The 17,719-nt window shown below is 38.8% G+C and overlaps 1 protein-coding gene across 11 annotated transcripts in view; it reads right to left on the bottom strand.

Annotated features, from left to right (window-relative positions):
• Positions 1 to 17,719, bottom strand: part of IKZF1 (IKAROS family zinc finger 1) — a 69,214-nt gene that overhangs the window by 36,411 nt on the left and 15,084 nt on the right. For all 11 annotated transcript variants that reach the window (XM_062509051.1, XM_062509132.1, XM_062509386.1 and 8 more), the window contains exon 3: positions 13,750 to 13,869. In XM_062509051.1, the coding sequence (XP_062365035.1) occupies positions 13,750 to 13,869 (120 nt within the window). The remainder of the gene's footprint in view (positions 1 to 13,749; positions 13,870 to 17,719) is intronic.

Genomic DNA, 17,719 nt, shown 5'->3' with positions numbered 1-17,719 from the left:
TTTGAGCTTATGTCCCTACTTTATCTTCAGTTGCCCAGCTGCCCAAGACCAGCCTCACTCACTATTGTCACATCAGCACCAGACTGGAATTTCACTCACTGTGCTTGTACAACCCAGGATTTCTGCCTTTCAAAATCAGGCATAGAGCTTGGAATCAGGTCTCCTCTTTTTCCAGAAGTCCAAGTGATACAGTACACTGCTCCTCTGTACTAAGATCTAGACTAATTAGAAGTCAGGAAACAAATTACTTCCTGATTCCCCATGTGATCTAATAATTCATTGACAATATTTATTTTATTCCCTCACGTATGATCACCAAGTCCTTAATTTATTTACTTTTACATGCTTTCTATTTTTCACTCTTACTTTTCAAGCTAAAGAGATGCGGTTTAAAACAAAGTTGAGTACTTTGAACCAAACCAATCCCACTGCACCCTGGAGAAGAGCTCAGAAGACTCTTTTGCTGCATCTGTTAGATAAAAAAATTTGCTTTCTGGTCTCCAGAATACTGTATATGGTTTAGCTTGCACAACATAATTGATTACATTTCATTCTGCCCTCCCTTACACTTACCTTGGCTTGGACTTGTAAAGCTTAATTAATCAATTATGTATATATATAGCCTTAATTAGACTGTAAACCCTTTGGGGTGTTCTGTTGGTGTTTGTGCAGCGTTTAGAGTAAGAGAGGCTATTTTCCAGGAGCCCTGTGCCACAACATAAAATCAGAGACAAAAAAGTCCCAATGAAACAACTGGAAAACAATGGCAGTAGAAAAACCCCAAGCTTAATTCACTCCCTTTCTCAGTCTTACACCAGCAGCAAGAGCTAGAGGACACACACCATTATGCACAAGAAGCACAAGATCAGTGCTGTGAAAACCGGTGCCAGGCATTCAGAGGCTGATCAACACTTGGTCTCCTGTAAGGGTTAATGACCTATTTAGACTACCATTGTTGGCATTTCCTGCCATCTCAGCATTTATGGAATATTTTAAAGTGTCTATCAGGCAAAGTTTCTGTCAAACTTCCTCTCTGATCCTAGTTGCATGCCCTGGCCAGCATAAGTGCCTTTCACTTGGAAGAATAATTTTAAAAGCATCTGCCCAGTTTATGTTTAAAGTGCTTTTCAAATATTCCAAAGGAAAAGATATTGCATTGCATTTTCACCAAATATGATGTATTCTCAGGGTAGGAACGCACAAATGTGTGTCCTAATTTGCTGTAATATATTAGGAAACCTTCTTTCCCATGAACTGCCAAGTTGCAGCTCCTTGTTGCTACCAAGCCAGACAGAATACATCAGGAGTGCCCAACCCAGGATTTGTAAAGCACCTAAATTTCATACTGACACCCAGACAGTGTGGTGGGACTAAGTATGAGGCAAATGGAAAGCTTGAAAAACCTTCCTAATTAAAAAGCAAAGCAGTTTTACAGAAGTTGCTACTTTTATTAACTAAAGTAAACTTTGGTATCTGCCATGGCTGTGCTGCACTGGGGAGCACAGCAAGGTCAAGAAAAGATATGAAATCCTGCTAACTTCATCACCTACAAACACATATAGCCAGAAATAGAGTTTGGGCTATTGGTCATACAGGCTGAGCCAGGTAAGTCTGTCAGAGGCTGCAGAAAGTGTGCAGACTTGGTTTTCAGAAAGTCAGCCTTTACCTGGTAAACTGGTCAGCAACTGGAGACAAAAATTTGGGACTGATGAATGATTCTTTGTCCATTTAGAAGAGAGAAAGAGTCAAGTTTGAGTCCAAAGTTATTTGTCCAACACAAAAACACAAAATTGTAATGGCTGATTATTTCTGAGCACATAAACCATTCAAATCCCAGTTATCCCAATATTCTACTTGAAGGCCTTTGGACTCCTAGAAACCATTAGTCATCAGGATTGTCACTTGTATTAGAGTGGTTCTAAGAGTCTCCTTGCCACCTGGATAAATGAAGTAAGGCTCATCTGTAGCTTCATATTCCTTTACCTCAAAGTCATCCTGGAGTCCCAGGAAAGCTGATGTGAATCACAGGTTCACACCTTCAGGATAAGGTGCTTCTCAAGTGTTTGAAGAAGAGAACGTTAAAGTTTCATTTTCTATTGTCATCTGTTTTATCGAATGAATGTGCAGTGCCTGTCAGCAGGGCAGGATGGTGGCATGCTGCAGCAAATCTTCCCAGCAAGTCTGCTGAAGCTAGCTTCTGCTGATGCAAATGTGCTATTTGCTAGAGCTGCCCATGACTATCTGATTAACTTCCATCCTATGCCTGAATGTGAAAAACACAACCCGCAGCCCAGAACGTGAGGATCACTGTGTTCTCAGGAAATAGGCAACTATTTGTGCTCTGTCTCACCGAGAGCAAAAATGAGGGGTGAAAAAAACCACCATCGCAGAGAAAACATGAATTCTCACATAGGAAGGCAGGGCACTGCATTGTGCTCAACTAGCCTGGTCTTTGTGAGGAGTTATATTTTGAACTTACCTGAAGTTCCCCAAGATGTACATAAGAAGATTCCCTGAATGTAAATTGCTTTCTGGGACAGAAGAGCAGAGGAGTCCGTCACTACCTTTATTACAGTGGCACTTTTAACTGTGCTTTTGTATTTGTTAGCTCAGGTAGCTACCAAAATATATCTAAGAAAATTATCAAGTTTGGCATGCATAAGCTTTTAGTGGAAAGCTGTATCTCAAATGAGAGATACAAGATATTATGTTTGCATTTTCCATTAGATTATTTTAATATCTCCCTCTGCTATGAGTATTATATGCCCACCACAGCTTCACTATGCAATACTCAATTTGGTATAACACTGCAAAAGAGTTTTCTGGAGAAAAACATTCCACGAATGTTTTCCTGATGCTCCATTACCGACTTTACCTATATAATACTGCAAGGAGTTAAGTTAATAGAACACCTGAATGCAAGGAGGAATAGCACTTATGAGCTGCAGGGGAGAATCCTGAGCACCCATGTAACCCTCACTGCTAAGCCACTAACAGCAGGCAGGAGAGCCTTTTCAGGCAAAGAATGCTGGCAGGAAGACTTGGGGACTGTTTCTCTGTGTGTTTCTCTCTCTCCTTTCTCCATCTCCCTCTATCTTCATGAACTCCTTGGTGGTCCCTCTAGTACCATGTCCTTCACAGCTGCCTTGGCCAGCAGCTTTACACAGACTACAAAAGCCACAATGGGTACAAGCGGATCTTCCTCAGCTGTTACCCACTTCCCAAATGGAATTTACAGTTAGGTTTCTTATAGGGATATAGACAAGCTAGCAGGAACTAACCTTTTCCTCTTTTAGGTTTGAAAAAAATATTTTTATGGCATGTGTTTATGTTGCATAGTATGTGTTTGCTTGGTCTTAAGAAGAAGGAAAAACTCAGCTATCAAGATAAATGTTCTTTTGCATATGTGTAGTGTTTTTACAGAGACATAAATATAGAGGAACTTGGTTTTGCAGGCACATAATTTTATGTGCTGACAAGACACATATTTGTATGTACATATGTGTATGTGTGTACATATCAACATGCAAAAAGGGACAATATGGAATAAAAACCCTTGATGGGTGGAAAATACATTGCCATTTCACATTTCAAAGGGAGCGTTAAAGAGAGTAAATGAATTATAAAAAGCTTTAGAAATAAAAAACATACTTGCATTGTCTTCTAAGCACCAAGGGCTGTATCATGCATGGTATAAATTAGTCTCTTGCTTTGAACAGAGGAAAGGGCCTTATTATTAATGCTTATACTGTACAGCAAATGTACAGACTCATTAATGTGTAATTACAGAATAAACAATATCAGACTTCTCTAGTCTGTTTTGCAAGGAGAAAAAGAACTCCACTTAACACCATAATATGCCCATGATAGGATAGCAATTTTACTAGGATCTACTAGCAATGTAGTGGCAAGATTAAACAAATGTGACACTACAACAGAGGTAATGCCTCATTACCATTATTCCTTCCTCGTATATTTCATGTGTGTAGCTCCTAAGCCACTGAAGCCTTTTGCTAGCACAATTATCATTTCTCATTTTTACTTCTACTTGCCATTATGTGAACAAATGGGCAGGAAACTCAACCCCTCCCCAGAAAAGCCTAGTTCCCATTTGACTTCTAGATAAATTGTTGTAGATCTACACCTGCAGCAGACAAAGCCCCATTGGGGCTCCCCCACCTCCCCTCCACTGTCCAGTCACAGGAGGTGCCAGTTACAAAATTAGTTGGATTGTGGGAGGAAAAAGGAAAAACCCTGACTCAGAAAGGAAGGTGCCGTATCAGTGCAGAAGAGACGTTCGCACCTCTTTGTTCATGGCTTCAATCTGGGAAAACTGGGAGTGCTCACATTCACAGCCTGAATTGTGAATAACAGCCAGCTGGAGGTCAGGGTACAGATGGCTCATGCACAATTTGACACTTCCCTCAGTCTTATTGGTGCTTTTGCTTTGCAAACCTGGACACAAAACCCAAGCACCCCACAATACGGCAAACATATTTTTCATAGTGAATTCTATAGGTGCGCGTGTTGTTTTCCCCTGAAAATAAATTTTCATATGGAAAGAACTGGAAAGATGTATCTGAAATGCAGATGCAGCATGAGGGGTACAGAAACAGCATGAGGGATGCAGCATGAAGTGTTCCCCAGCTTGCAGTCCTCATTTTGGTGCTAATGAAACCATCCCACTTTAACGCCAACCACTGCCACCACTTCCGAGCGTTGCAACACATATTCACATCAGGAAAAAACAGGTTCCATAACTTGACCCATTTAATGCTGAGGTGCATAGTACTGTGAATTAGAAGGGACAGATCTCCCTCCAAAAAACCTCTAAGCCACTATTAAAAATCAGAACACAAAACTCTTAGCTTGGACAAAAGCCCCCAAAACTCAAAAATCACCAACAATTTGAGAAGTTCAAATCCATAGCAGGGATGTTGGCTGATCACAGCTTCTTACAGACACAGGATGCTTTTAAATTATGAAATATAGAGAATGAATATTTCCTCTTCTATTAATTGCAACACAAGCTGAAAGTGTCGCCAATTTTAGTTTAAACCCACCTTTTCATTGGATTAAACATTCCTGTTGTTACTTAATCAACAGGGAAGGCAAAATGGTGTGCAGATACTCTGTTACATGAAGGAATTAGCAATTTATTATAAAAAAATCAATTATTATTTATTTTTTTAAGGAAGTGTCAGGGAACAAGCAAGTTTCATATCGTTCCATGAAATAATCTTGAAGTTACTGAAAACTCTGGTAATAGCCACTTCCTCAGAAGTAACATTTCCAGGGTAAAAAAATTGGTTCATGTGAAAGTTCTCCTTACTCTTGTTTCTTCTCCTTTTTTCCTCTCTCTTTTTTTTTCTTTTTTTTTTTTTTTTTTAGGTTTTTTTGTCTTTAAACTCGGATATGTGGCTTGGAAGAGTGGAAGTCAATTCATGCCATCATATTTCTCAGTTTTTGTTACAATTATTACACTTCTCAATCAAGATCATTTCAGACTATCTTTGTGGGAGGAGAAACAAGGGAAATGGAATGTGAAAAACAAAGAGAAAAACATGTGCCTAAACTTTTCTTCTTGAATTAAGCTGTTTTGGCTGGAAATTGAGAAAAATTCTGTGCTTGCTCTGCCATTTTTTTTTCTGCAATCCTTCAATCATTTTATTAATCCAATTTTTAAGTACAGATTTTGCCATGTTAGGATTGACATCTCATTTGCATCAGTAGAGTACCAGTTACTTCCAAAAATCCTATTTGGTGACTGTGGTTTCACTATGGCTAATAGTTAAGTGACAGATTAGATACCTTCTTGGTATCTAATACCTCTTTTTATGTAGGTAACTTAGACACTTAAATGTTTCTGTGAAACATGACCCTGAAGTGCAATACAAGAACTGGGCATTTTTCCTAAGTTCAAAATGTGTAAAATACAAAGAAAGAAGCACACACCAGGTTTAATTTACTAATAATTATGTTCCTGTATGTGCACCTTTATAATACAGAATCCACCTATGGGTGAGAGGGGAAGCAAGGAAGGGAGGGAGGCAGCAGCAGCAGCATGCCTCACATTACAAGCTGAGGTAGCCTGCTTTTGGGCTGCTGCTCTGCTCAGTTGCTTGTTCAGGGAGGCAGCAAGATGAGGCATGACAGTTTCCAATAAGCTGTCTCTGGAAGTCAAAATCCTGGAATGCTAGCTGACCCACCTTCATAAGTTAACTGCTTGCTGCAGTGCCACATCTTCACCATAAATGACATGCTGAGGGTAAGCCTGCCCTGGTGGCTATGTCACACCTGCCTACTGCCTGGCGGGCAAAGCTTTTTCCTGAGAGACCATCTGAGGCTTCAAGAAACCTCACATAGTTAGCTCAAAGGAAAAAGTCTGGGAACAAAGTTCTGTCCTGCTGCAATGAGTGATGTTCACTCCTGGCTTTAGGACTGCAGCTCCAAAAAAGGAGCTCTTCCATCCCCTTTCTTTATCATAAAGGGTTTATTCTGCATTGGGGAAAACTGTGGAGGCATGGCCATGCTGCAGATCCTTCCTTGCAAATCTCAGATGTGGTGGATCAAGCCAGAGTCACATTATGTTTGCACATTTTACTGTGGGACAGAGCCTGGGAAGTTCATGCCTGAGGGGAGAGTATAGCTGCAGGTCATCTGCAGCCAGAAACCATCTCTTCACAGGAAGCCACCATAGGAGGAGTTGAAATTACAGAAATGTGAGGAGCAGCTGAACAAAACCAAAAGAGCAGCTGGTTCCAAAACAGCACCTCTGTAGAGTTCTAGCATTGTTCAGTTCTAGCATCTAGCATCTAGCAGTTCTAGCATTGTGCCTCAGTCCAGTAATTAAATTTTCTGTAAGGGTCCAGTCCTGAAGAGCATTCAGTGGACAAGAAAACTTGCTAAAGGTAAAAAGCAAGCCTATAACAAGGAGCAAGCAAGAATTAACATAGAACAGAGGGGTGGCTGGTGTTGAGAAGCCAATCCAACCTTTTGATGAAGAATAGTTCCCTTAAAATAACCTGAATTTTTGCAAGCTTCAGTTACAGACGTCCTCCCCATCTTAAAATATGCCCATCTTCCAGCCAGAGTCTGGTGTTTCTGAGTTGAGCTGCAGCCACTGCTGAGATCCTGCTAGATAAATTTAACTCTCCAGCTAGAATGGGGCTTATCTCTGAGGCACATCTCCTCTGCTCAGATAAAGAGAACTTCCTCTCACTGCAGTTAGATCAGCAGACTCAACCTCTGTACTAAAGCCACGCAGCTAAACATACTGCATCTCTCCCTATTCAAGCAATGCTCACCACTCTCCAACACTGAAGAAACAAAACCTGCACAATTCCCAGGCTTTTCCTGACTTTTGTATTGATGCTCTCTTCTGAAAACACAGCATTACCCAGCAGGTTCTCATGAAATAGGCTGCATCTCCACAAGCTACACAGCTCCGGAGAAACTGGAGAAAAAACCCATAGCCTCAGCACCTCCTGCAATATAATGTTGCCACGCAGTGGCAACACAAATCACACTGATGTCATACTTCTGAGTAAAAAAATTCCTCAAAAAACTAAATAAAAATCATTGTAAAAGTACAACTCTTTTTAGGATCAGTTCTGTTCTCAAGGATCTGATTTGTCATGTGCGATGGTTGCATCAAGAGGGCAGATTTTTACATGCCTGATCTGGCTTTGCATGGGTTGAGAGAACTGAGCTCATAATGTAGTGCAGCCGAAGCTGGGGCTGCAGCAGCTGTTTTCCAGGCAGGGTCACCCTTACTTCCACAAATTTCTTGCAAGTTTATTCTGAAAATGTTTACCCTCCATCACTTGCAGCAAGCATTTTAAAATTTGATAGAGGAATTCACCTTCAGTAATAGGGCATTTTTCCATTTGCCTTCATGCACATTTTTATAAGTCTTAAGTAATTACATAGATCAGAGCTTGTCTCTGGCACAACAGGAAATTCCCAAAGGCCTCATATACCTGGGTCTTCTGCACCTTACTCTAGCACGCTGTTTCACACTATGCCCATGCAAACTATACCTTTGAAGGCTGGAATATCACTTATCACCGGTATGGCATATTTAAGGGCATTCATGAAGTTTGTCACATGCCTTCTCCAACTAAACCACCCCCATGCTCCTCTATACAAATCCCTGTAAGAGTTTTGCAGACAAAATGAAAATAATCCTGACAAAAATATCTCCTGCATTCTCCTTAAAAAAATAATCATACTGGCAGTCTCTCAGAGCATACAATACCAGTCCATACTGGGGAATGTTAATTTGGGGTTAGAAATAGGGGCTTCAGACCAAACAAGAGGGGAGATTCCTGACTTCCCTATTTTTAAAAGTTCCTAAAATATTTCAGCTTCAAGTTTTTCAATTCCTTCAGAAGCCTCCTCAGTTTGACTTTCAAGCTTTGCTTCATTGTGGAGGGTTAAAGACAATTTTTAAAGCTCTCCAACCCTCTTGAAACAAATTTTCTCTCTGCTCTCATGAGGTCTACATCAGATTAGACACTAATTATTACCGCTTATTTACAAAAGCTCATCAGCTTCTGCACACTTCCATACCTTTGAGCAGGAGAGATGTCCATCTGAAACCTGAGCTAATAAAATATGTTACACAGCCTTCCAGGTTACTTCAGGTCTTGGAATTTAGTTCTCTGAATGTCCAGGCACACACATGTCACACTTTATTATTCATTCACAAGATACTATCTTCATAGCCACTGAACACCCACAAGGAGAAGTGTACAAAGATGTTTATAGCTCCAGCAGTCTTTTTCTTCATCCCCTCTCCCCGCCCAGCAGAATTACCAGGGCAGCAATGAGCTGGACCTGTCTGAACCACAGGACCGATTTTGCAAGCTGGGGTGGGGCACTTCCCCTTTTGTCTTTCCTTGCTTTTCCACTCTGTCTGCAGCCTTTCCACACTTTTACTCTGCTCCACCCAGTTGTGTGAGAGTTGCAGCAGATTTATGTAATGGCAATGGTTGTGGTTGCCTGGTGGCCCCTCAGCAGGGCTTGTGCCCAAGCTCTCAAATGGTTGAGCTCCTTTTAAAGAAATAAAGCATCAAAGCTGCTCATAGAGGGGCCACTTGCCTGCATCAGTAAGTAGCTCCTCATGCAGGTTAAGACCTCTGAATGCCCATGGCTGGGAGGGAAGACCCCAGGGTGTGAAGGCAATGTCCCAGTGATGCCAGGCACCAAAGCCTGCAGCTACACAGGCTTCTGCTTCAATAACTGAGTTGTGGGAAGGATGCAACATCATCACTTGGTATTTCCCACTGGGAGAGAAACATGTTAAAAAAAAATCTTCCCTTCAGTGTCTCTTCCCATACTTACTTATTTTGAACAAATAGACTTTATAACTTCAAATGAATCTTGACCGTTTTCTACTGATGTCTATGAACACCCTGACTCGTTACTTTGGGTATACTCTGTCAATTGAATGACAGTTTCAACCCAAATTTGTGAGGTGAATTCTCTCACGTCTTAAAAAGAAAGAGATCTGTATACAGTATTTATTCTGGGCCCAGACTGTAATCTGTGACTACAGAGGTAATATTTGACTTCTGTTTTAGAAGTTTATGGTCATCTGCAGCACCAGACAGCTATCTGTGCAGAAATGGTGAGCCCACAGCCTCTTTCTGAGGCCACTAACACTGTGAGATGGCTTTTTTATCCAGTGATGGCCACCTATGGAATGGGCAGTTATGGATAAAGGAAGGTACTGCCTATTTTCCTAAACATATGCCACCACAGCAACAAATGGCTCTTTCTCCATGAAGTAGGGTCTGATCTACAGCTTACTGAGTCATTAACTTCCCATACATGGCTTGAATTAGGATACAGACTCAGAGCATAAACAGCCCTAAATTGCAACTGTTTACCAAGCACAGGATGTTCAGAACTGATCATCTCCAAAAGGTGCACACAATGTTTAACCTGAAACTTGCCGAGACTGAGAATTATCAAATTATATTTCCAACAGGGTGCCATGGGAAATAGGTCTGTTCAAAATAGGCTGCAAAGCACTAATTCTTAATGGAATCAATAATTTTTCAGTGGGATGTGTATTTTTAAATAACTCAGACCAAGATTTCAAAAGGATATTTAGGAGAGATGATAAAACAGGGTCTCTAGAGCCTTAAACTGCTGTGAAAACCTCACAATTTGCTGAAAATGTTCACTGTGTTTTTCATAGAGAAACTATATGTAGAGCACATGGGTGAAAAGAATGAGAATATAATAAAATGTTTTAGGTGCCAGATCAGCCTCAGAAGTAAATTTGGGGTGGAGACTAGGACAAGGAAGGAAGAAGATCTAGTGGACAGAGCAGCAGAAATTAAGTATGCCGAAGGAAGCTGCTCAACACATAGTGGCTTTCTGGAGGTTGCAACATTAAAATCATAGTAAGATAATCAAGGAAATAAAGAGCCTTGATGATGACCAGAACATCTCTTCCAACATGTTTCTGCTTTGCTGTGTTACTTAGGGTTATTACTAGAAACTGTTGATGACTTTACTTCCGTAAATTACCGTGAAATTACCTTTAACACTCGTTGATAATTTTTGTATTCATCAGAAGAAACCCATGTCTTGGGCAACCCCCCCTGCCTGGGGACACAAGTCAAAACATACATTTCACAATCCCCTGAGTGCCTCCTTTATGAAATTCAGACCCTCCATTTAATATTGTCATTTTAAATGATAATTCAAAAACTGAAGACATCCAATAAAATTGGGCAAGTAGAGGATATCAACACATCCCTTCTCAGAGTAGGAGAAATATTTCAAATGTTTCTATCATCTTTGTAGCACCACATTAAAGTCTCAGTACAGGTTTGGAAGAAGCACAAAAGGAGATTTTTGAAAACACATGGAAGAGTAGAGCCTATCTTTCTTTTCTAAAAATAGCTTATTTTCTGTAATCTTTGACCTTTGAAATGCTAAACTGATGAAAAAAGTAATTAAACTTCTGACACCAGGGTTAAAAATTATTTCATTAAATGTTACTACAAATCCAAACTTTCACTTGAACATTTCTATCTCCCAGACTGATTAAAATTAAAAACAGATTTCTCACTTAATTTCACTAGGACAAGGTAAATATGTATTCTTTTCATTTAACAAACTTGCAATTCCCATTGTTACCTCTATAACCCTACATGTACAAAAAAGTCTTCCAGAATGTAGAGACACTCTTCATTAAATGTCTGAGTCAAATTCATTGGTGTATGCTGTATGGACAGTTGATCTCTCAGACTGTTACAGGTTAAGTGCAATGCACTATAAATCCTTTGTTGAAATAAATCCAAATGCTCGGGGATTCCCTTTTGATGAAGGAAACAGATAGGACATTAGGAAAGTTACACAGAGAGACATTGTTGCCTGATCATATCTGCTTGTGTAGGGCCTGCTGGTTACCACAGTCCACAGTCTAGCTCCCACCTGCCAGATGCACACAGATAACTTCAGTGGGTCTTTACAATGCTGTCCTGTCTGTCTTTCAATGTTCAAACTACTTTTTCAGATCATTCTTGTCTACCTAAGTTTGGTGAAATATAGCAGTGAGGAACAGATCTTGGGACTTGGTGATGAGAGTGTTGTAGTCAACACCAAGCCACTTTGCTACGCCACTGCCTACATAGGAAGACAGCCCCCTTCACTCCTAATACACCTATAGGATCATATAGGCCAAACACCACTCCTAAGGTGTCATTTTATTCCTAAGAGATTTTCTTTTGATGAAGATCCAGAATGTGCACAGCAATCCTGATATGCCTGGGGCATGTGTTGAGATCCTTTTTGCAAAAAGAGAGAAATTAGTTTTTTAATAATACTGTTTTCAGAGAGTTAGCTTAGAGTGAGCAGAAAGGAGCAATAGAAGAGGTAAAGGTGTATGCAGCTTTACAGAAAAGACAAACATTGCAAGCACTGGCATTGATACCCATAGATCATCCATAAAGCAGAGTATTGTGAATTGTTTATGTTGACTATGTGAATATCTTACTACAAGATGGAACCCTTGTAAACAAAAGAACTATGGGTAGAGAAAGTGGCTGTAGAAAAATTGTTAAGGTCAGGACATGGAAAATCTAATTTATTGCTGAGTAATGAGAATAACAGATGGAATTTATCATATTTAGGTTATGTGTACATATTGATATATGACTGAACTGTTGGCAGAATCATTACATCATCAGCAAATATTAAGTTCAACTTTGCTGGGTCTGCATGATATTTAAGTGTATATTAAAAAAAAAGTCAACACAATGAAAAATCATGTTTGGGTTTGAACAAAGAATTTAAAAATTTAATTTTTGACTCAAAGCTTAAATATTTTATAGGGTTAGTTACTGTGCAGGAAAGGAGACATAACTCTTTTTACTGAGTTGATGGACAAGCAGTTAATGACAGATTTTTTTCCAAAGATCTTTGGATGGAAAAATAAAATAAAGCTTTTAGTAAGTGATCAGACTTTTTAAAAATCATTTTAAAATGATTTTTAAATATAATTTTAAAATTATTTTTAAAATAAAGTATATCAGTATGCATGTAGAAGCTGAAATTTTTGCTCACATTTTTGATAAGAGGGGATCAAATGGTAAATAAAATGAAGATGCATAAGGTAATGCACTCACTACAAGCTAATGCTGGAGTTTGAGAATAGGTTCTATTCCTAATGCTGACACCATCCTGCTTTATTATGTTGAATTAATTATTTTGCCTTCTGTGCCTCCCTTTCCACCTAGCATCTTTTCCTGGATTTCTTTAAACAATAAATTTTTAAAGGGGCTTGTAATCTTTCTGTAAATCATACCCCTGACCCTTACTCTTACAATAATGCAAGAATGAAAGAATAATGAGCAATACTTTTACTTGTGGGTAAATACCTGTACTTTGATAGTCACCCCTTTACAGTAATATTTTTATCATATAGGGCATCAATCACAGCATTCTGGGAGTCAGTGTGCTTTTTTTACCTATTTTTCTTCCCCCCCCACTAGTAAATAGGCATGGTACTCAAGCAATATTTAGTCTTTTCAGTGCACTACATGGGAGCTGGTGCTTGCAGTAGTCAGCAGCATTGCTAGTCCTCTGTGTGAGTCTGGGATCCCTAAGAATAATCAGCATTTTGCACAATCATCTCTGGACAACAGTTTCAACCCAACAGACTTTATCAGTTGTAGATTTTATCTGAAAGACAAGTGTTTTCTAAAGTTTTCTCATGTAAAAAAATCAAGGATAAATGGAGATCAGATATTGGAATCACACATTTTTTAAACACTATGTATGTTCAAATATGAATTTCTGAAAAAATTTGAATAGCAGATAACACAATAGCATTCAAGATAGCACTCAAATTATTATTATTATTATTATTATTATTAATAGCAATATACCCGATAATTTATTGAATTTTTATCAAATCTGACTTCATATAATTTTGACTTGAAAACACATATGTAATTTTCTACACAGAATGAAAACTGTCTTTCCTGGGGAGAATTTCATGTAACAGTCATGCTTTAAAAATAAGATAAATAATAGGATCTTAAAAAGTTCTCTGTGGATGAAGACGCCTTTCCTAAAGAAAAGATTACACAAAAAAACATTTTGCACCTGAAGAAGTTGAAAAGGCACAAGACCTACTTGTTTACCAGCTTGTGAAAGAGTAATCTAGTATTACTGCTATATCATCTACTAGCATTTCTTATCAGAATATATTTGTGATCTTACCCAAGATTCTGTCATTCTTAGAACTCTGCTGACCTCCAGTACTAGTTGAAAGGTCCTCTGGTATAGGCATAGGTTCATCTGGATCATCAGGGACATCACTAGTTGGAGGACTTTCCTTTCCTAATAGTGAGGAAAGCATAAGTTAGTTGTCAGAGTAGCCTCATTTTCAAATAAAACAGTAAGAAGAACCACAAACCAAATAAAACTTTTAAAAACCCTTAAACACTACTAAAGCATGATATTCCTAGGACCAAACCCTACTCTCCTGCAGAGAAAACTTCTTATGACTACGAGGGAATTATATTTTTTGAAATAATGCATGCCAGTGTCTCTGATAAATTTACTGAGCCTGAATACACAGTTATTAACCTTACCATTTTGGATATTTGTGAGATATGTATGTTTTCCAGCTGCTATGCTCAGAAGATCCAAATTAGCCAATACAGAATGACAGATTACAAAGGTTATCAAATGGACATTCTTTGTATAAACTCTTCTTTCTTCCACAAGTTCTCCTTGAGAATGCATCCGGATTTGCTTCAAAGACATAGTGAAGTCTAACTCACAGGTATTCTGGGGCTCCAAAAGAACCACTTAAAAAATAAAGTTTCATCTTCAACTAAAAATTCAACTACAGTGCCAGCAAGCTTCACTAATACCCACAGATCAAGCTGTGGCTAGTTCTTGTGCCTACAAGTAGTGAAGTGCCGGTAGGTACCAGGATTTCTTAAATATGTACTATTGGCAAAGTTCAAAAAATACACAACTTCGAGTATTTTATTGTCTTCTATTTGTAAATAGGCAACAAACCGAATATCTTGAGTACACAAGGTTTTCAGAGGCAGTTTGTTGCTTTAACACATTGAAGGTATTGTGGAACTGTTTTAATGCTGTACACAATACCGTAAGAACTCCTGCTAAGTATTGTGCTTCCAGAAATGGTGATGTTTCTTGATTCAGTCCTCAGTCACAGCATATATCTCCTGCCCACAGTATTATCACTGTCTTGCAGAACTTCTTTTAAAATGAATTCATACATCTCAAAAGCATGCCTTGGGAGCATCTACTGAAGGAATTATCTAAGTGATTTGTTTCATTTACTATTACTAAAAGACTGGCCTTTGCATTAATAGCAAAGAATAGAACAGTCCCGGAGCAAAATTCAAATGAAGTAATGCTCATATTGTCTTGAAATGTGGAGATGTTACCAAATTACATTGACGAAACTTCTTAGACATCCTGTGGCAATTGGCACACCACTAAAGGCAGTAATTTTATGACACAAAGCTCTAGCAAAGTAATGGCTTTTTCCCTAAAGAGAATTCCTTCATTAAAACACCAACATCTATTAAAACAAAAAACACTTACCAGAAATGAAAAAAACTAAACCAAATATAGCCTACTTTAAAGATAGCAGTTTAGTGGTGCCAGTTATGGACTTGTTCTGAATGAAGTGAATGGTTTCCTCACTGCCTCCTGGATGGATCAAAGTATTGTGTTTTCCCATTATTTAGCTCCTTGTTTAGTTATTTCTTCAGATTTCTGGGATGTAGGGAAATTACAGAACTGAGAGCAGCTTTCCATTTCAAGCCCTAAACTGCCAAGCTGAGATATCTCTTACAGCTAAGATGCCCAAGTGAGGAGAGACAGCTGAAATATTTCAGTTTGTTCAACACATTTTGCCCCACACAAAACAAAAACCAAATAACTCCAGAGATTTAACTGGAGGGCAAGCAACAGCCAGAAGCTTTCTTCACGTTATATGCAAATTAAGGAAATTTGTTAAAAAGTAACAGCAATCCAAAGCTACCTGCATCTTCCAAGGTTCAAACTGCACTCCCAATTACAATGGATGTTGATGCTTTGACTGAGCCTAAACTGAGAACAACAATTATCTTGAAAACCTGAAGATTGTTTTTGACTACAAACCAATATAAACTCATGATACCAGAACTATTGGATAACAGATAACAGACAAAATATTTTTATAAGTGTATTATTAGGCATCCTACAATATGTAGTCTAAGTAGGATACTTTGAAGTCAGAGCAGTCTTTCTGGAATGGAAACCTGCTAGCAGAAGAGTACATTTGCAGTGGTGAACTCTTTTGTTCACTAAATGGGTACCCATCTTTTCTACTTGTTAAATTAACAGCAGTTTGCCCAAGTGGTATGAATCGGACTTATCTCATGGACTTGGTGGGGTAGAAGCTGCAGATCAGGTCTGCTTCCCTCTTTGAAGGAGACTGCAGTCAAGAAAACTTAGTAAACTTATCTTTAATGACCCATTAATTATAATTTGATTTCTTATTACACATGATTGAGAAATCCCTACATGCAAAAAGACAGGGCAAAATAGATCCGTTAAAACAGATCCATTTATTGAGCTCTACCTCTTGGATTCTAGAGCATTGTACTTGCATCTCATGCCTTAACTACATCTAAATCATTACAGCATGGTAAGTTCATTACTGCATGGCAATCTTACACACATACAATCTCACTAATATTCTTTTTCCACTGAATTTAGAAATGGAATTGGGGGGTGGGGAAAGGTGGGAATGCTTTCCATTTTCATTTCAAATAGACATGCCCAAACAACAACTGGTGAAAGGAAAAGGAGCTAAATCCCACCCCAACACCTAGTGCTTAGCAGTGGGGAAAATTATTCAAAAGTCACATAACAGACCAAAGTAGCATAAAGAGTGAGCTTTAAAAATAGAATCTAATCTTGGGTTGGAGGGGGTGTTTTTTTGGTTTTCAAAATTAATTATGATAAAGAGCCACCTTAGCTGTAAAATTGAAGTTCTGTTTCTGGGACTGATTCATGTTGCTCTTTTGTTAAGACATATATAGAAAGAATTGCAACTGCAGGCTGTATCAAATATCCCTTCATTTCAATCTGCGTCTCTCTAAGATGGTCTCAGATTTTCAACACTGCCATTTCTGTATAACAATAGTCAGAGAAAAGCCTAACTTATCAGTGATGCCTGGCAAGACCTGCAACTTTTCTCTATTTGAGTTTTCTCATCTCTGCCCTAGAAATATACTTGAATCCATTAGGAAAGAGAGGAAAGGACAAAACTACCCACTTCAATAAGGTTTTAGTATCCTTTATTTCTGTCAAAGTCCTTAACCTGGTATTCCTTTAACATATACATCCAGTTCTGGAGTGATTCAGTTCATGTCAGATTGGTGCTGTTGGTGCTACGATTGTTGAAAAGAAAACTAGGGCAGGATGTCTTATAGAAATTTCATTCCCTGTCTTTTCACAGACTAGTGTTGGGGGTGTGTGTATTTAGTATTGAGGGTTTCTTCTTCCTGCTTTTGCAGAGTGCGGCACAACCTGGTTTGTTCTAGGAGATGTTCTTAATGTTAGATGTGGAAACATTTGTACTGTTTTATCACCTTCCTTTACTGTTAGGCCCTAGAACAGAAGGAAAAAAAAAAAGAAAAAGAGAAAAGAAAAAAAAAAGAGAAAAAGAAGAAAAAAAAAGAAGAAAAAAATGGCAGGAAAAGTACTGCTTGTTAAGTGAGATATTATCTGTGTTTTCTAACTCTCTTGTATGGGTGCCGGATACCTTTTGGTTAAATGTATGTCAGCTCTCTCATTTCAGAACTGCAACTGCTGGTCTCATGAAATATCACTTTCAGGAGAAAAATAAAAAGTGTGAACTCTGTGCTAGTCACACAGTATTTCAGTTCCTCTAGGAGTCAGCCATGCCTGGATTCCCCAGGGTGGGAATGCCTGGGTGCACATAGGGTTTGGCTCACTCACAGTTTTATACTCTCCTGGCCTGGCTGGCTGCTGCCACACCTGAGTCAGCTGCAGCTGCATAAAGGACATGGTTGCAAAACACTGCATTTGAGCTGGTGTGACTGTTTCTAGAGATCTTTATTTCTGGGTTGAAAAACAAAACAAAAATCCCTAAAGAAACCCACCAAATCAAATTTATTCTAAAATTTATATA

This window comes from Cinclus cinclus, chromosome 1 (genome assembly GCF_963662255.1).
Source record: "Cinclus cinclus chromosome 1, bCinCin1.1, whole genome shotgun sequence".
Lineage (NCBI taxonomy): Eukaryota > Metazoa > Chordata > Aves > Passeriformes > Cinclidae > Cinclus > Cinclus cinclus.
Note: the sequence above shows the minus strand (reverse complement) of the source record. Positions and strands in the feature narration are given on the sequence as shown.